This window comes from Pithys albifrons, chromosome 7 (genome assembly GCF_047495875.1).
Source record: "Pithys albifrons albifrons isolate INPA30051 chromosome 7, PitAlb_v1, whole genome shotgun sequence".
NCBI lineage: Eukaryota > Metazoa > Chordata > Aves > Passeriformes > Thamnophilidae > Pithys > Pithys albifrons.
In genome coordinates, this window is record NC_092464.1 from 48,660,328 (window position 1) to 48,681,308 (window position 20,981).

General features: G+C 40.7%; 1 protein-coding gene across 2 annotated transcripts in view; it reads right to left on the reverse strand.

Moving 5' to 3' along the window:
• Positions 1 to 17,472: 17,472 nt before the first annotated feature.
• Positions 17,473 to 20,981, reverse strand: part of STAC (SH3 and cysteine rich domain) — a 75,237-nt gene continuing 71,728 nt past the window's right edge. For both annotated transcript variants that reach the window (XM_071560596.1, XM_071560595.1), the window contains one exon: positions 17,473 to 20,531. In XM_071560596.1, coding sequence (XP_071416697.1) covers positions 20,433 to 20,531 — 99 coding nt within the window. In that variant the 3' untranslated portion in view covers positions 17,473 to 20,432. The remainder of the gene's footprint in view (positions 20,532 to 20,981) is intronic.

The window sequence follows — 20,981 nt, forward strand, 5'->3', positions numbered from 1 at the left end:
CTTATTATTTGTGCAGATGCAAGTCTACTTCAGTCAGAAAGACTGCATTTTATTCAGAGGTATAAAATAGTTGTATTGAATGTACTTGATATTAAATGAAAGCTTCTGCCATGCCCAGTCCGTTTCCATTAGCTTACAGTCTCCTCTCTATGGCGAAATAGTTTCTTGACTGCACATAGACTGTCGATACCTAATATATTCTGCATTAAGTTGTATTTTCAATGATCTCATTTGTTTCCAGAAGCATTTGAGGGAAAACAGAGATGCGATTGGACCTTCAGTTTGATTATAACTGAGTGACTTAAAATGACCAAGTTTCACAATACTAAATGTCTTTGCAGGGGAGGCAGCCAAATTAGTCCTTCCCTGAGACCTTGCATGGCAAGATTAATCTTAGAGCAAATATTTATTTGTTTGCCATCATCTAAAAACTGATGTGCTTTCTCTGAAGAAGGGGCTGATAATATTGTGCTCCACAGCAAGGTATGAAGTTTGAGTCCCTGAAAGGGTTTGGGAAACTGGAGTCTTGGAAACTTCAAGGTGAGTTGCTGGTTTTGAATGTTTTTCAATGTCTTGGTCATTTGAGACATCACTTTATCTCCCTCATTTTTTTTTAATTTCCTTTGGTCTCCCTCTCTTTCTCATACATAAAAGCAAAGGAAAAGGGTAACAAAGGGCAATGGCTCAGTTTCTCTATGAGGCAGGTTGGATGAACAGGAGAAATGAAAGGGCTTGGGACCTTATTCATTCTCTTTGTAAACAGCTGAAAATTAAATCACACTTATTCTTGGTTTTCAATAGTGAAACCTGAAATGATAGATTTCCATCATGCTTAGTTTGTTTATCGGTGCATAGGACACAGTGTTTGGAGGTCATGTTGCAAACAGACTTTGCCTTGAAACTGATGCATATTGCACACTTGCTACTTATTTACAGTGGAGAGATGGAAAATCAGCATTTGAATTGAAGAATGTCTTGTGTTTCAAGTAACCGTACCCTGCAGAGGGATTCCTCTCTGTATTTCAACAGGGTGCAGGGCTGAAGGCTGCCAAGACAGTTAAGTGTTCATGGATGTGCCCCTGCTTATCAGAGTGAAAGAAGAGGACCACATCAACTTCCTTTTTTTTTTCCCCTTAGCCTTGTATTCTGGCTCACAGTGACAGGGATGTGATATTTGGAATAATAAACTAAGAGGCTGTCAGCAACAGGTCACTGGGGGTGGGAGGCCATGCAGCTGAGAGGTCTTATGAACAAATTCAAGAAAATGTTGAGATTTGGTAAGAGATGCAAGCATCTGTTAATGATCCATGTATGACCAGTGGCATGAACTGAGAGCATAAAGAAAATCCACATTATATCTAAGTTCCCAAATTCATTGTTCACCTACTATATGCCAGCATGCTAAATGTTTATTTGTAATTGTATGTACATATGTGATGCAACACACTGGTGGAAGCCCATATGATCATGGTCCAATTCAAGTTAGTCCAGGTTGTCTAAGTCCTGTGAATAAAGCAGGCTAAATATAATTTCTGCTTAATTTTATTGTTGTTGTTGCTCCCTGAAATAGTCTCTAATAGCAGTGGGCTGACTGATGCTATCTCTACAATGAAGTGTATTTATGGGTAGAAAAGCAGTCATAGTCTGACTCCCCTTTCCTAGGGTCCTCATAGCTTTATCATGGTCTGCAACATTCATCCTTCCTCCCTTCCTTCCTTCCTTCCAGGAGTGAAACAAAGTGCTGCACAGAGTCTCCTTGTGATGTCATAGTCACATCAGATTTGTCTGCAGACTAGTATGACAAAATTTTTGTCCCATTTGCACAGATGAAGATAAATCCCAACTACTAAGGAAAGACAAGTTTGTTAGGTATTTTTTTCCTTTTGTATTTAGAAACATCTCCATTAATTGAAACATCAGTGTAAGTACTGCAAATTGGGTTAATGTGATAAGAGACATACAAGACATGATAAGCTTTGTAACTCACAATGAGCTTGTTTCCAGTTATGTTTCAGACATTTTTGTCACTGTGAACCTGAAAAGAAACACCTGTCCTTTCAAAGGTTTTTGAGGGAGGTCTGGTCATGATGTCAGAAATGCAGGGGGATGTCAGAAATGCAGGGCTGTTTCAGGGAACCAACAGAATTCAAAGGACAGACATTAAAACACTTTTTTAACTATGTGGGACCTGGTTCCCCACTCCCATATGTGTAGTAGATCAATATTAGCTCCTCTACAGTCAATAGAGCTCAGTGATGTAAAACTGCTGTGTGCATGTTCTTAATGATTCATAGTTTTGAAGCCCAGCCAGTTCTATAATTCAACCTTCGCAAAGGCAAACAACCTCCTGCCAATCTGCCTTCTTCTCTCATCCTGTTATTTGTTAGGCGTCTGCAGCCCATTAGCTGGCTTACTATGGTATTAATATGTGATATAATTATTCATAGCCAGATCTGCTGATAAGAAATCAAATGCTCTGGTAAACAACTGGCTGCTTTTTTTTCCATGACATCAACAACAAAGTCAAATAGGGTACTGGAAAAAGGACAATTCCCATGTTAAAAGACTACATAGTTATGTAAAACAGGAGAAAAGCTGCTTTCAAAGCACTCATGAGGAATGTTCTGCATCATTTCCAGCAGACACACACCACCCATGTCTTCTGCTCACATCAGGGACATATAAACTCATATGGCTGATCACTACATGCCAGGTGTGGTTACCCAGGGAACCTGCCTGACCCCACCATCTTTTCCTCCATAAAACCAGTGCCCCAGGGTAAAGGAGCATTATTGGATTAGTTTCTGATACTGCCCTTCAATGCCAGTCTTGCAAGTGCTTGCTGCCACTCACCTACTAGGAGAGGGGATTTTAGGGAAACTTTTCATATTACAGGACTGGCTGAGGGGGTATCTTTTGGCACACAAGGCTTCTTCTCAGTGTTGCTTGCTCCTGTGCCAGTCACATTGGAATGGGTGAAATCCCCAGAGTTAGAATATGTGTATTTTACAATATATATGTGTTTTGCATTAGATTTGTTTTACTTTACTGTGATTTCTCTGGCTTCATTAGGTTGCTCTGCACTGGTGCCGTGTGACACCAAACCTTTCCCCTCCTTCCCTGACCTCCCCAGTGACTGGTTGACTATTAACTAGATTCAAGGCTGAGATTAACTGTGATCAGAGAATTGAAAACCCTGGCTAATGCTGCAAACACTTGAGCAGCACTTCTTGAAAAAATAAGTTCCATTTTTAATGCTTAAGATAGTTTCCCCCCCCTTGTTCCTGATTTGAAGAATTGTTCCTTTTTGTTGCTTTGAAGTAGACTAAATGATTTAGTGCAAGGAAACATCTCTCAGAGACTTTTAGAGTTTCATTCCCGTTTTATGTTTCAGATTAATAATAGTAATTTTCAACAACAGTTCAGAGAGGTTGAGTTCTGATGTGATCACTGTCTTCCATATTTCCTGGGTTATTCCTGGTCTTGCAGTGTTACTGCTTTCTTGAGGCTAGTAGCCTCAGTTCAGGATGAAAAGTGTTTTCAAAGTCATCTCTTTCTCTAGCTGAGACTCTGCCATTTGTCTGGAATCTTGCCCAACCAGTCAGTTATCCTTGCTCCTCAAAACATGGGTCTGAATTTTTCTCATTTGTCTTTGAGTCCTTGATGCTTTTTATGTCTTGAATGAAAGAACAGGTCACTGGCCTTGGCCTTGCTCTGAAAGCAATAACACCAAGTGAACAAATCACTCAGAAACTACCATTTTGATGAGCTTCTGAATGACTATCTAGCTGAAAGTATTTTTTGATGTGTCTGGCATAATTTTTTATACCTTTTCCAGCACTAGGTTTTTCAGCATCTAAATTGTAACTGGTTCTGTAGCTGGTGTTCAGCTTATCAGTGTTGCCTGCACAGAAAACACTATCTGCCTTACCACAGGTCACATACTTATTTTCTAAATGTATCCTAGGATCTTTTTTTAAATCCCTAGAGCATCCTGCTGAAGCTTTTGTGCTGGGTGGGAAACCTGTAGAGCTTATACTTTTTCCAGTGAGTTTCCGGATGTCACTGCCCTGATCAGAGGGTCTGTGGTTTCTCTGTCTTGCATAAAAAGTGTCTCTGTTCATCCGCCTGGGAGAGACCTTGTGTCTGTGGGCACCAGCACATACTGTGTTTGAATGGGTCTGTTTACAGATGATTCATTCTTTGTGAATATCTTTTACCATAACTTTCCTAAAAGATCTGAGCTGTATTTCCCTAGTGCTGAACTGGAACTTCAGCATCAACACTGGCAATTCTTAAGACAATTTCTGTTGATCTGAGCATACTTTGAAAACTCCTTTCTCCCAGTCCTAACAGTCCTAGATCTTACCCTGGTATCTTCAGCAGAAAGTTCTTATGTGTAGAACATAAAAGAAATGAAAATTAAAGACACTGAGGAGAAATCCATAATAAATTTTTATTTGTTGTAATTTGTTCCATGTTAATTTCTATTGGTTTATAGTTTTCTTCCTTGTTCTCAATATCGGCAAGTACATCCTTTATTGGAGAACCAGAGAGCACATTTAGCAAGGGATTGCTTTCACATTGTTGCACTGGAGGTCCTCCATATACAGATAGGAATTTGATTGTGTCTTTAGGTTAACATCCTTTTTTTCCAGAATGTTTCATCTCACATGGAAGTCACTTGGGAACTCATTCTCCTCTACTGACAATCTATACAGCATCACCCTCACCCAGGCTGTAACATCTTCTTAGGTGGACATATGTGAATTTCACCAGATAGTATGTTTTTCTTCAAGGAATACATATGTAGGCATTCACCTTAAACATTCTAATTATTAATGATGACATTTCATTGATGTATCTCTTGTTGTCTTGAAATTTTAAGCTTTTTCCCAAATGAATCAATCTCCATCTCTACAATCTCTCCCTCTTCCTTCACCCTGTTTTTAAAAGAAAAATATTCTTAATTCATCTTGTCCAATCTGGTCTTTAACTCTTTCCAGTGATAAACACAGGCAGTGAGAGGTCAGATAATATTTTCCATGAGAGTCTTGCAGCTGACTTCAATGGAAGCAGGACTAGGAGCAGTTTAGTTAGAGCCATGAGCCCTTGACAGTTAAAATTTTACCTACATCTGGGACTTGACTCAGTGGGTATGAAGGCCATCATTTAAAAGGATGGAGCACAGATGTTTCATTTACTCTTCGGGGATTTCACTGTTTTCTTCAGAAAAATAGAGACCATTGTTGGGGTTATTTTGCTCCCAGTTGTTTTGAAGGTGATCAATACTGAAGTGCTATATGCACTTGCAGAAAGAAACACGTGATCTTTTCTGTTGGTATTGATTTAACAAAAGAAGTCTGTCAAGTGTGTGGGTGGGTCAACACAGGATGACTTTCGTAGGCAATATATCCTAGCACTTCTGAGAAGATCTTCAGCCACTGATTTCTGAGTATGGAAAACAAGGCAGAACAAAAGGGCAAGTGGCATGCCCAGCGAAAGGCATATACAGCTAAGGATAACAAACAGTACATGAGTTGCCTGGATTTAGTTTGCAATGTTGTGGCAATTTGGGTGCGAAAGCTTATCAGCTCTTACAATACCATCCGATTATTTTTTTCCGCTGGAAGAACACTTATGTTTTGGAAAAGCCATTATGAAGTTATTGTCTTCTTTTAACACAATTTAAAACCATCCATGCTTTTAGAACATCAGCCTCTGCATCTTAACAATGAGAGATAGTCATTTGAGGAAAAAAAAAGGCCCCATAATTAACTTACGTTTCTGTGTTTATCTACAGAGCCAGTACAACAGCAAGCAATTTGAGAGGACTGTTCATTCTCTTTGCTCTCTGATCTCTCCCTGTTCTTATTTCTCCTTCCAATTGCCAAACTTGCCATCTTATCTGTTCCCAAAGGGAAGCAGCAGAGATGGTAAGGAGTGCACAGCTTGGCTCATTCCCTGTGTTTTGTATGTGCATTTCTAGGTATGGAAGAGCATGAAATATTGGAAAGGAACACAAAGTCTTTTCTTTAAAGCAAGACAAAAGTCATAGAAAGAACTGTAAGACAAAATGTCAAGTCAGATTATTAAGCAAAAACACAACAAAACCACCACCAACAAAACTAAACAAACCAAACCAACACTCCAAACCCCCCAAATATAAAAAGTTGTGGTACTTACACTTGTACCACAGATGTCTCTGCTGAGGGGGAAAAGCTGGGCTGCAGCTTTCCTCTCAAGAGAAGGTGTATGGCTGTGTTTGGACCCACTGCATCCAGGGCAAGTGGGAAGTTTGCTGGGTGGGAGTGGGTTGCAGTGCTGAGATCTGAATCACAGAAGAGTTGCTGTAGGTGTCCATCCTTGCAGGATGTAGATTGGCAGAGCTGGCTGGTGGTCTAGGACTGTGTATCATAAGACTAAAAACAAGTGGATGCTGGAAAAAGACAAGTCTTTGACTCTCAAGTACCAGCATTCCTGGTCTTGGTAGCAGGTGGCCTCATGCTTCACTTATAATTATATGACTCTTCCCTTAGGATGCTAGAAAGATAAAGCATGTCCACAGCCCACTGGAGGGTCTGGGTGACAGGGTGAAACTTACTCTGAGACATCTCATTTGTATGCTCCAGCCCTGTCTGTTTTATTATTTATTCCTGTGGCTTTTCCCCTTTAATCTCACTTTTCAGAAGCCTAATTTTCTCATGCTACCATTCTGTGTTGCGATGTATCATGAGTCATGCCCCATATACTGAGTAGTAATAGTGCATGCAAAGAGAATTGTACCAGCCAACATATCTAAAGAAAACATCATTTTTAGAAAGTGGAATCTGCCATGTTGCAGCAGAGCTAGTTTCAAGTTCTGAATCTTAATGAAGTTGCTACCTGAACTATTTTTTTAGATTTATTTCAGTTCTTAGAGATTTATTTTCAATACATGCTGTTACAGCAGCATTAAAAACATCTTAAAAGACAGCAGAACAATTCTTCTGTGAAGCCAGCAGGACTGTAATTAGTATAATGTCCACTAAATGACAGCCCAGTGTGTGAACTTCACTCACAGCTGCTCTGGGTGTTATCAGTCTTTCAAAACTTAGACTGAGCCAAGTCATGCAGAAACGGTGTTTACCTTTGCATTGCAAATATGACTGAGAGCTTATTATGAACCTCTCCAATTTCCTCAAGATTGATGCTTTAGATCAACTTGGCTCTGTGTGCTCCAGACTAGCAGCTGAACAGGATATTTATGCAAAAAAAAAAATTGCACTAAATATTGAACTTTGAATAGAAGGCATGAAATATTTATTAACATTGGTCTCTTATTCTGCAGGAAATAAAAAGTAACTATTCACACTTGTAGAAAAGGAATCAGTTGTTAGCTCCAAGAGGTGGCTGACATTTTATTTTGCCATCCATCACAACTCTGAGGGAACCTTTTCAGTTATTTTTGCTTGTTTGTTTGTTTGTTCTTGTTTTTTTAATGAAGGTGAAAAGAAGGGTGGTGACTGAGAGGTTGCTAATTTATCTGGAAGCCATCACTCCAGGACCAAATTAGCCCTGATCTTTGGTGGTTGCTTCTCTGGATTCACTAGGAAACGGATATTCTGGGCACAGAGAAGGTGAAAACTTAGTCCTGGTTGCTTCTGCCTCGGTTTAAGTAGTGTGATTGTCTCTGAAACACAATTTCAGTCCTGTTTCCTCCTTTCTTCTGGATGGTAACAATTTGTAGCCAGCTGTTAATATCAGTGAATTTAATTAATTTTTCCTCCTGGCAACCTTTCTCTTTGTCAGATTTCCTCTGAGACCAAAGCTTTCTTTCAGCAGCTGCTTCAACTGGGATTCTGCCTGTTCCCATGTGTGTTTTCACTGTGTTGCACCAGACCTTCACAGAAAATCCAAATAGTCTCCAAATATTCTACCACAAGGAAGAATAACAGACCCTGAAAATAGACACCACATTAATTCTGTAGCCCTACTACATCCCTACAGCATCTATTTTTCATGTTAAATTTTTTTCCTAATGCCCTTTTGCTATAGAAATGGCAATTTCTAGAAACTGAAGTTGGGATTTTTTGAGATTCCAGCTCTGAAAATGCCATCAGAAATTTTTTTCCACAGGCATGAGGCATCAAGTTTATTTAGTAGAAAATGTTTTGAGTTTAACAAAGAGGTGAAAGTAACCAATTTGAAAACTGATTGTTGTTAAAAGATTATATGTTGGTCAAATCATATCTCCCAGTAACTTTTATGAGTGCAGGCTTTTTACTGCTGAACACAGTAAAAAGCATTGCATCTCCAGTTGTTCTTAATGTAATACATTTCAAAGGAAAGGCCTCACAAATATTTTTGTATTTTTAGATAGTGGGCAGATTTTATTGTGTTGTGTTGGTTCTCCAAAGCAGGATATTTCCTCAGGTTTTGGCATTTCCTTCAGAAAGGAGACCAAAGCAGGAGATGCTTCAGTCTATTGTCTGCCCTGCAAAAATCCCACGGCGAGTGTGCGGCAAATCTGAGAGGTGAGTGGTCATCAGGAGCCTCCCAGTAAATTCTTCACACAGAGGAAAGCTTGTGTGAGGAGGAGGGTGGAATTGGTGGTGGCTGTGCCAAAAGCATATGATGTATAGAACCAGCTAAGGGTAAAAAGAGAGCTCATTCAATTAAGTGGCTGCAGCATTCCAGAATATACACCTGCAGTGCCCCTGAGTCTGACTGGGAGAGAAAACTTTGTCACTGAGGTGCACAACGCAACCACTGCCTGAAACATTCTTCTTCTGGAGCCTCAAAGGTGGCTGCTGTTTGGCTTTCACTGCTTTATCTGTGTGGTACTGACATGGCTAACATAATTAGGAAGAAAGGCAGAGTCAGAGATTTCCAGCTGAATAACTTAAAACAGTAAATAAACTGGGATTATCACTGTAAACAGCTTCCTCCATTCTTTTACTGCTTTTTCTTTTTACCTTACAACTAATTTTCGACTTTCCATCTTTGCCAGCTAAGATTCCTCACTCATTTTTTCTTAATACTAGTCCAAATCTGTTGCCTATCACCTGCTACTTTGAATAAAGAGTCTGTCCCCATCTTACTCATTTCAATTAATTGTCATGCTTAAATGGTCTTCTACAATCCTCCCTAACCCCAAGGCAATTCTTATCCGCTGTTTTGATAGGTGATTAATGACTTTCCATTCCTGGAACTGATGTGAAAGACAAAAGAGAAATAAGACAACTGAAAAAAGAGTCTCTTTTCTAACCTTTCTTTCACCTCAATCATTTCAGGAAGGAAGACCAGAAGGGTAATAAATGTTTCATTCTTCTTCAAGTAACATCAGCTCTGTTGGTGCCCAGTGTTAATTACCTGAAAAAATATTTAAATGAGGGAACACAACTTGCAAAGAGAAAGTCCTTTTCTTTGGTCAAGTTGAACTGATGGCACAAAATACATTTATTCTGTGCCTGCTGACACTGAATGACAGACAGACTATTCTGAGTTGGAAGGGACCCACAAGGATCATTGAGTCCAACTCTTAAGTCAATGGCCCACATAGGGGATTGAACCCATGACCTTGGCATTGTTACAACCAAGTTTTAACCAACTGAGCTAATCTCACTGTTTACACCATTTCCTGTTAAGTTTTTATGCTGCTCCCCACAATCCAGACAAGCCTTAGAACAAGAGCAACACATTTCGTGGATGCCATTTTAGACTAAGCCCTGTGTGCCCTTGTGTCCTAGTTCAGCAGGAGGGACCAGCTAACCCTGTGTGGGGGTGATCAAAGCTGTGTATTCTACCCCCTCTATTCATTCCCCAAGGTCAATGGGCCATTAGCAGCAGCTGTCCAGGGAGCCATTATCACCTTCACACCCAGCCTGAGGGGGCGGAGCTGCCAATGGGCCATCAACAGCTCAACACCCCCTGGCTCCCAGAGTTAATCACCCATTGTGTGAGTCCCCGCCCAGGGTGAGGGACTGAGTGCTCCCTGAGGGTACATAAGGGGTGGGTAAGAAGACCTCGGGAACCTCTCGTCGGATCCAGAGCAGCAGCAGGACCTCGACAGCAGGAGATCACCGCTCTCGCCCAGACCACAGCCCTCGCCTGCACCAACAGGTTTTTCTTTTCCTTTTGCTCTGGACTTGGGGGAACCACAGGGGTCTCAGCACAAGGGCAAACAAACCACCTTGGGTTTGTGCCCCAGGACACTGGGTTATACTGCTGGGGTTTTGTGAGTTGAAAGCAATTTCCCTTGTGTGTCAGTGTTGTTATTGTAATATTATTATTAAATTTTAGGTCTGACTTATAATCTCCCTCGTGGTGAGTTCCTTTCCCCTGCTGGTTCACCTTTAAACCAGCACACCTTGGAGTTAATCTAAGTCAGCCTAGAGTGATTTAGAGAGCACTGCTTGCTGCCCAGTGTTTGCCTTGTGGTAACACTTTGGGCTCTAGAGGTACAAGATACAAAGCGTTTTACAATCTTTACTCACTTACCATATTTAATGGATTTTTATAACTCTTGTCCACTGGTTCTCAGCCCTCAGTAGCATGGGTCAACACAGATCCAAGCATCACACAGAATACAGCTGTTGTGATATTGCACTCGGGAGGGATGCAGGGGTTTAAACTGATCCATAGAGTCTTCTCCCTTCCCTTCATCTTCCCTAGGGCAAAACCAACTTCCCAAACAAGTTCTGCCTATTTGAGTGATGATCTGTCACACTGGGCATTGTTGTAAGTGCTTGATTGCAATTTGGCATGCAACTGTGCCTATTTACATACTCCAAGTCTCCTTGTGCCATTCCCACTAGGATGAGTGCTGTCTCCATTCCTCATCACCACTTGGATCTGGCTGGGGAAATGTTAGCTGGATCCTCCTTCCTACAGTAACCTCAAACCCATGGATAAGTACCTGGCTTATTCCTCAGCCTGCAGCTTAGTAGAGAGTCACCATTCCTCCACAGTTCAGTACAAAGCTGATAATCCTGTTTCAGCATTAAGGGACTTGTGGTGATGTGAAAGATTAGAAACAGACTCTCCAGAAGCAGGAATGGCATATTTAGTTTATTTAAGAGTAATTTGTGTACCTGTTTTCAATTCCTACTGAGACTCACTGTTTTAGGGCTGCCTAAAGTATGGCTTTGATATTTTCGGTGGTGTTTTGGCTTTACTAAAACCAGTTGATTTAATATTACTCTAAATCTGGTGTTCCTGTGGGGCTATCACAAAAGCTGCTTAGCAGGTGTCACTATTAAAGCAATGAACCCTAAATGTAACATCTGTCTCATCCCACCCAGGCTCTCTGATGATAATTACATCTACTGCTATATATCTTGTTAGCACTGGCAGCTCTTCCTTCTTTGCTCCCAAGACAGTGGGGAGGGGAAGATGCTTACCATATCTGTGTTTGGATTTCACTAAGTGGGTGCAGAATCTTCATGTTTTCATGGGAATACTCAGAGGCTGCAACATTACATTAGATGCTGCTCCATGGACTTCTCAGGTCTTTCCTTGACTGATCTGAGACCAAAACCACAGTGATGTTGCTTAAAAGAGGGTGAAATCTTACGTACAAGAGGGCAACACCTTTGAAACTTTGCTATGAAAGTGACATTACTCTGAGGGATCAGGCAGTCATCCTGATTTTTTAGTTAAAACATGCCAAGACCACTACCTTGTGGTGTCTGCAAAAAGGACTTTTTGGGGCTGAGGATGATATGGCTTAGTCTAGAGGCGGAACAATCCAACAGGAACAAGAGAAAAATGACCATTCCTATTACCTTTACCACCCAGTGCTGCACTGATCAGGCAGGCAAAGGAGTTCACTCACAGGTACAGCACTGCAGGCAAGAAGCTCCTTTGATGCCTCTGGGCTGGTGCAAATGGTTTCATTAATTCCTAGCATTAAATGTGACTAGTGAGCTAAATCTATGACAGCCTTAATTGGGGCACTAAAGCATGAAGACTTCTCAAAGAGCTCTTAAAACTTAAGAAATTAAGGAGCTTCCTTCTCAATTAGCAGACTTGGTGTAACAAGTCTGAGGGGTGAGTACAGTGCAGTCAGATGAAGAACTGTATGTCTGCTCCAGCATCCAATCTCTCAGCTGATCCGTTATGATATTTGGGTTTGTGTGTTGGGGTGTGTTTGTGTTATGTAGAGAAGTAGACAGCATTTTTACAACTTTTACTAATGTCACAAAAGCCAGCATGAAGGCCACTGGGATTTTTGAGAAACCAAATTGGAGTGTCATGACCCATGAATAAAGTATGGTCAACCCTGGGCAGCAGCTGCCAAACCTCAGACAGGGAAGTGGTGATTTCTGCACAGCTAACATTCCCCACCCCTGCTGCAGCACATCTGAGACCAAGCCTATAAACAAGACTGCATTATGCCTGCAGGAAGCATGTTGTGAATACAGGTATGCCCCACCTGTCACCTGTTATTTGCACAAAACCCATGTTAGTGTGCAGAATATAGAAACTGTCCCAGCTAACACTGTGTGTACGCTTGCATGTCCCATCACACTCCTGGGACTCAGATGGAGGGCCAGCACAGGTGTCTCTGGGGTCTTCAAAGACCAGTGCCTTGCAAGCAATGTGGAGGATGGCAGTGATTTTGATGCTGCATTCTTCATCCAGCATTCTGTTTCTTCCAGCCTGTGCATGTGGGTGCTTTTGGTCTTCTAAGGGAAAGTGGGAAATGCCTTGAAGTCCAATGAAGATTTATGTACAGGAATTCAACTGACTTTTGTTCCTCTCATAATACACCTGCGGATGTTTCAGGATGTCAGTAAAGCAGATATGTCTGCCATTTGTACTAATAATCTGTACTACAGTAACCTCTAGAAGCCATAGGACTGTACATGTCTCTACAGAAAGCTGCAGCAGTTTAAAAGCTACATGTATAAGATGAAGGTTAAGAGTAAGCTATTCATTTTGTCTTGGACTATTTTTCTGTATTTACCATTTTGTTTACATGATTAAATGCTGCTAACTCTATAAACAGCAAACCCCCCCTACTTGCTCCAATGGGCTTTTCTAAACTGTGCCATCACAGTATTAGGTATCATTATACCTCCAGTATCATTAGATGAATTACTTCATCCTGGTAAAGCAAGAAACTGAACATATGGGATCTGGGTACTATTTTTATGGGCTAAACATAACGACCTGGGCAGCTGATACCTCATTCCTGGCAGGACTGAACTTCAAATGGCTTAGTCAATTAAGCCAATGTGGATAGCTGTGTTTCAGAAATACATACCACATGTACTGACAGCTTAGTTTCCCCTGTGCCTGCTAAAGCAGGATGATGTACTTTAGCCCTGCCTGCAATCACAGAAGAGTGGCAAGCAAGTCTGCTGTGGTTGATTAGGAGCCTGATCACACTCAATCCCACTAATCAAATAATTCAGCTTCCCAGTACAAATCTGGGGCTCGTGAGTTCTGGTTAAGTGGTCTACTATGAACCCACAAGACTCTATGATTCCTTGCAGCAGGATGAATTGCAAACCAGAGGGCTCTGCTGTGCATCTTCAGATCTGACAGATGCACAGGTACACCAGTGGGGGCAGATGTTGTCCAGCTGGAGATCAGGGATTTTCCATTCAAGTCACTCCACAGAAATGCTAATGAAGACCTTTGCCCTCCCTCTCTTCTTTCTGCTTGACTGTTGGTGCCCATGGAAAGAAAAAGGGTGTCTGTAAGGAACTGCTGTTTACCAGGGAATGTTGTCAGCACGGAAAAGTGTGGCAACACCTTCCTGCAGAGGTGAATTTCTGACTGTACCTTGGATAATATAAACAGGAAGCATCGCCTTTGGCAGGAGGAGAAAAGCCAGGGAGGGGAGACCTTTACAAGGCTGAGCACAAAGACATCTGATTAGGATGTGGAGTGAGTAAAAGAGAAAGCAGGAGAGATTTGCATTCAATTTGCATTTCTTGAGCCAAAATATGGGGACAGAGAGTAATGAATAATCTGAATGGGCTAAAAGCAGAAGTTATTCTCCAATGTTTAGTATCACTCATGTAATACTAGGGCGTTAGAGATCTAGATTTCTTCCAAAGGCTCAAAAGAAGGTAATTTTCCCCTTCCATTCTTGATCACATGGGAATGGACCTTCTTCCTCTTTAGTGCTGGTGAGGATACAGCTCACAGCTGTCCCATATACCTTTGTAAGAGATTTTTCCATACAGTTAATAGATGGTCATGTGGGAAGGCTGCTGAGCCATGGTCAATGCCAGCCTTGCCTTTTTTGGGGCAACTTGCCTGACAGCAAACATTTAACAGTGCAGATGCATTGGATGGGCCTGAAAGGTTTTTTCTGGCAAGACAGAGTGTGAGCCTCAGTGGATATAAAACAAGGATAGCTGGTGAAAAAGATGCTGCAGCCTGCCCAACCAGAGAAGGATCAGGAGCAGAGGAGGAGAGTGATACTTTGCAGGGAGGCACAAAGAACCACCACTTTCCACAGTGCAGTTTGCAATTACGTAGGGGTCTGCAGGAGGCCAGACTCCAGGGGTTTGAGGACTGCTGCTGACACACTGGCTGCTTGGTTTGGCTGCTGTTTGCTTAGGACACAAGGGCAAACAGTTGCCAGCCAGCAACTGAACCAGCATGACCCCTGGAAGGAAAAGCAGGTGGAAAGGGTCTCTGCTGGCATGGGGTGGGCAGTTTGGGAAGAGCCCAGAGGTCTGTTTTGCAGTTGTGCCCATGTATCTGCCATGTTGTCTTTACAAGAGAACATGGTGTGGGAGCTGCTTCCATGGCCACCCAGAGTGGCCCCACCAAAGAGAGAGGGCTACAGATAGCAGACATTGAAGGGTTTGCTTCAGTACCACAGCACACTGCTTCTTTTAAAAACTGAGCACAGTCATCTGGTGTTTTTTTTTACTATTTGTGATGCAAAGCTGAAACAAGTCTCATGGTCTCTCAGTTTTGTGTTGTCAGTTCCTGACCCTGTCAGATGGCAAACCACTGGTAGCATAGTAATTAATCAGATATTGAATGAATGAAGGTAAATGTATGTGCCTTTCTCATGGTGTGCACGTGGGACTGACCAGCAGTGTTTAAAGCCTTGTGGCTTGCTCTCCTTCAGCCCTCCCCGGTTATGTTATTCTTTATTTCTATATATAGTTATTTTGAGGCACCCAGATCAAAGCAATATGATTTACATGATGTTCTGACAATGCTTTCAGGCTGTCACTTTGTATGTGGCATACAGTCCTATCTTTGCCCAATGAATGACATGCATTTTGAAGCAGTGACTGTGATCCATGTATTGCATTATCTCCAGTTCAACTGCTGTAACTCTGGCTTTATGTGTTATATACAAATTCTAGACTTACTTGTCCATTTAACCTCCTGCCTCAGTACATACTGGACACCAATCACCACCCTAACTAGGTGCTGAGCACAGTACGATAAGGAAAAATTCAGTCAAGGCAGATTTTTAAGGGCATGTGCTCTTGTAGTTGGGTGGATGTTAATGAATGTAAGACATACGAACATATTTGTATATGTTTATGTGTTGCTTGTGTGTACATGGATAAAATAAGTAATTAATTTAAGCTTATTTGATTGAAAAAATTACATTAATTTAGGTAAGTGCTGTAATAGAGTCCCTTGGGCACTCAGGAGATGGACACACATCCTGACCTGCAGCAGTTCTACTACAGTTTTTATGGGCCTTTTTTGTACAGACCCTGCCAAGAGTTCATTCTCCAGGCACATAACAGGTTTCTATATAAAGAATGGTTTTAAAAATAACCCTCATGTACCTCTTAGATTCAGATGCTCTTTTTTAGCCATGGAAAACTCAACGTGGTGATGACATATATTCCCACTGGGGGAAATATTTATTCTCCTTGCTTTACAAAATGTAGTATGCAAAATCTGGATGATAATTTGGGACTATGTTTATTATGAAATGTCTCAAATATGAAATTAAACATTTGTGTTGGTCTGATCCTATTTGTAGTAAAGCAAAGTATAGGAGGAATATGCATGGGAATATAATTCACACTCCTCCCTCCTTATATTTTAAGTGTTCTATTTAGGAAGCCACCCTTACCACCAGCCAGTAATGAAAATTCAATAGAAAGAAAAAGGGGGGGGGGGAACTGTACCTCTTTCCTCATTTCTAATAATAACCATAACCAGTAACTTCACACTGTAAAAAGTACAAGATATGTGGTAGTCAGGTGTATCTGATGCAGATATATATATGTTATACCAACATATCCAGAAATTAGGACTAGAAATTCTTCTGCTCTGGTAGAAGATGTTATGTATGTGAAGGTCTACATCTGTCCCAGCTATGCAATATTACCATGGCTGATGATGGGTAGAAACAGGCACTTGTGAGGCACAATCCATATAATGCAAAAATCAGTCAGATGAACCATAGTACTGAAGTGCCTGTTAGTCTCTTTCCAGGGAAAGGAGAAAGCAAACTAATTTACTAGCTTAGCTGTAGACATTTACAATCAGATCAAACAAATTGCATCACAGGCTTTTGGGAGAACAGCAGTATTGGCTAGCCTTTTGCAAGATAATGAACTCTCGTCCCTGTGGCATTCAAAGATTCTTTTTAGTGTGGATTTAAATGGGATAAGATTGATATGGCACACTGCATTTATTCAGCATCCCTTATGGAAAGAAAGACATAATTTAAGTGCTCAATAAATCAGACTTGTCTGCACATATTTAAAATAAATGAGCTGGGTTCATTTTCCAAAGATATCAGTCTAGTTCCATTTTAGACAACCTACATGGTCTCCAGTGGCTTCTTTAGAAGGTCACAGCTCTTCCAAACCTCTTGTATCACTGACTCCTGACCCTGTGCAGGTTCCTCTGATGGCACTGAGTGCTATACATAGTAGATTGAATCTCAACAAATTATTAGAAAAAGGGCCTGAAAGAAATTCTAAAGATATACAATGTTTGCAGGAATAAGTGAGTTAGTTCTCCTGGGGCAGTGAATCCACCAATCACTCAGTGCTGTGTTGTAGCACTCATCTCCAGAGACAGTCCTGAGCCAAAATGGACAAGTGTAGAAGAATGTGATGGCAAACTGGGATGCTGTGTTATTTACTGATGGGAGGAGATCATGATTTAGGCAACTCATGTTGATCAGCTGTTCCTAGAACTTGTGACAATATTCTGCAGCCAGAATATTCTGCAGCCAGCTGTGGTGAGAGGCTGAGTGGCTGAAAATACATTCTGATCTGCCAGAAACAAATGTTCAGGATGCCCCATCACTAAACTTCACTGAGAGTCTACCCAATGCTACATACGTTGTGGAAGAACTACTTTAGAAATGGTTTGCTAAAAGCAGCAAATACAAGTGCTGTAGATTTTAAATGGAAATGCTCGGTAACATCTGTTGTTGGTGAGTTTAGTGAATGTTCTTGAAGGTGAATAACTGAAAGTTTATATAGTCTGATGCAAAGAATCCAAAAAACATACACTTCTATTCTCCTTCCAAACATCACATAGTCTTTATTAAGCAGAATATTAAATTAAATATGAACAGCATTTACCTCCTAAAATTCAATTTTTCTGAGCATATGTCAGACAAAGTCCATTCCATCTTCTGTCTGATTTTTTTACTGCTTGCTAAAGCAGTACCTCTTGCAACTGCAGATGACAGGAAAAAAAAATGACATCCTCGTCTGGATTCAGAGTAAGGCATCCAAAATAAATTTGAGTAAAATGACCTTAATTCAACAAAGTGTTTCAACTTTAAACATGTAAATAGCCAATGAATCACATGCTTAAAGTAAGACTCATGTATGGTATGTGATTCTTGCTAAATTAGGCATAAATTACATCTACATATCAAATGGCAGCAAAAGCCCAGTAAAAAGAAAAAACCAAAGCAAATAAACCCCAATCAACCAAAAAAACTCAGAAAAACAAACCTCCCCCCCAAATTAAAGATAACCATGAAAGCTTTGGTTCAGAAGCAAAGTTGCTCAGATGTAATGCAGTCCACATAAGGCCTATTTTGTTTTTCCTCAGTCACTTTATTATTTATTGCTCAGTATCAAAAGGAATAAAACTGACATTGATTAAAGGCCATTGTGATTTGTAGGTAATATTCATATAATTCTTTGAATAGTATGATACACATTGTAGGTATAAATCAAAGTCATAGAAGTCTGAAATAGGAGGGAATCACAGTATGATGCAATCATGTAAACAATAGCACATATGTATAGATTAATAGAGATTTCCTTTTGTTCACTTGACAGGCCTGATCAAAAGTAGCAAATATTTTAATTATAACAAACACTTGAGATTTTCCTTTGAACAGGTGTATATATATATATAAAAAATCTCATAAAGCAGAGTGGATTAATATGTCTCTACTGCTTTTCCTCTTGATCCTTAAGGCTTATCAGAATCCTCTCCCACTGAGTTTATTGATTACTTAGGAAAACGAGAGGGGCAAATATTTGAAATAAAAAAAAATAGTTGTTGATATTCCCACAGAAGATACAAAATCAGATACTTTTGATCAACCAGGAGGTTGTTAATAATTGGTATGGGCTGCTTACATTACAAAGGTCCATGTTTCTGCAGCTGACAGCCCTGCAACGTCCTCCTTTGCAATTAAATGGTACATAAGAGCTGCAAAATATGTCTCTGAGAGGCTGAAGATTGATCTGCTCTGTGAAATTCTGGTCAAGCGTAGAGTTGCCATGGATTTCATAAGGCTTCGAGCAAGATCAGCTATTTGAATAGGGCAACTCAACTATTGAGAACTGGACTATGCAACACAGACTTAAACTACCTCAGGGTATGGGAGCAGGACTGGTAATTTCTTTTCTAGAAACAGCCTCAACTTTGCAAAGTCCTATACTAGCCTAGCTTACAATATCAGGATTTAGGACGTCAATTTGGGTTTAATCAAAGAAAAGACAGGCATTCAGTTTCAAGCTAGTCAAAGAAGGCATGAATTCAGCAGAGAGCTTTAGAATAGGACTTAATCTCTATGTCATAATACATGCTAAGCTGCTTAAGTGTTATTTGGTACAATTACATCCAATTAAATATTTGGAAATTAGATTCCCTGTCTTCAAACATCATAGGGCTGCTGCTCGATGACAGGATTGACACCGACTGACTTGTGAAATTTGGTCAAGACCCTCAGGTCCCACAGATTGCTCTCCAGGTATGGGAAGGATCATGTGCCCAAAATGTGTTTGAAGGTGGAGGCTTGCATGAACAAAACAGTTGTCTGCAAAGTCTCACTAGGATGGAGAGGACTCAAGAGAGGGTCATGGTGGTTTATGCCAAAGAGAAATCCATTTCAGTCTATTAACTGCTGAATCTGCAAACCTGCTGTGTAGCAAATGAAGAGGATAGCTTTGGTGTGTGACCACTACAACCAAGACACTCAGTAGCTTTCTGTCATAAGCTCTGCATTTTGATAATTACAGACTTCACTCCTATGCGCAGCCTGTCCTTTTCTAGCACTTTCAGTCTTCCTGGGGTTAGTTAAATGTTGTATTTTTTATAAATAGAATTAATATATAAAATCTTTTAGTGCAATAAACACAGAAAAATATAAAATGTTTCAAGCCTGTGGCTCTCTCCCAGCATTTAGCTCATGTTCTGTATCACCAGATAAAGGTGAAGGAGACAGAGAGGTATGCTTCCAAACAGGCTTGTGAATAGGAGGACTGACTATTTTTGTGAGCTATGAGAGCAGCCATCACACCCAACATATGCTGAGAGCTTTTGTTCATGTACAGAGAAAACAAAGGACACACAGACTCCCTACTCTTTCATATGAGAAGATTGTACAGAAAGAGAAAGTTGCTGACTTCCAGGGCACAGTGCATTTCTCAAACTGACATTCACATGGTGTCTCCAAACTAACCAGTTGTGAGACTAAATACCAGGACTAAACGCTTAAACTCGTTAGCTGATACTGGGGACAGAACTGTAGAACCACAGCCAGACTTTACTACAAGCATTGGACTGTAGTACAAGGACAGTTTGAACGGTATTTGCCCCCTGCCCCCTGAAATACACACTTCAAACAAGAAAGCAGTCCAACAGTTTTCTAAGACACAAGAACAGGATGCAAGTTTAGTCCTTCAGAACAAGCTGTCTGGATCCATCAGGGTTGTAGCAGCCATCTTGCACCAGAAATCAGCCCAGGCTTTTTTTATCCTTACCTCATTTCTGTTAGTATCCAAGGACCTCTCATTTCTGTGTTGGTTTCTGACTGTATTTTCTTTCAAACATCCAACTTTTCTTATTTCTTAGTGTTGATGTGGCAGTCTAAATGTCTTTTTCTTCTTGTTGCAGTTTTCTCACTATTTCCCTGAACATCTGCAAGACAGCCCATCTGGGTTGACACAGTGTGAGATGAGGCAGACAGGCATTGCCAACAAAGGGCTCCTACTGCAGTGAGTGGGCTGTTCAGATCAGATGTTTTCCAAGACGTCTATGGGGACAAAACCTTTCTTCTTCCCACTGTATACTTTGATAAAGCCATCATGTTCCTTTTCAGAAGTCACACAAATCTGAATACAAAGAAGGTATGAAAATATTAAACTCTTTGCCACGATCAAACAGACAAATTATTCCAGGGTATTTATGAGGTAGGTTAGACATCCCGGTAGTTGCTTCTATAAGTAGAACAATCCCTTTTGGACTCTCACTGCTTTGATAATAATCTCAGACACATATATTTAGAGAGTTAACTTTCCCGTCTTCCTGAAGTGCCACATATACATGAGAGACGTTAATATTGTTAAGAACTTTGTGGCTGATAAAAGATTTTGAAACCTGAATTATGACTTCAGTCTCTTGTAATGATTATGCTTTAGTTGTCTGTATTTGAGAGGAATGGATATTTCAGATCATGAGCCAGCTGATTCCCTCAGCAGCTGGTGGTGAAAAGTGATCATGATGCCAAGGTGGATCACTTGTACACACTGACCTGAATGGAAGCATATTCTCTTTTGAAAGTT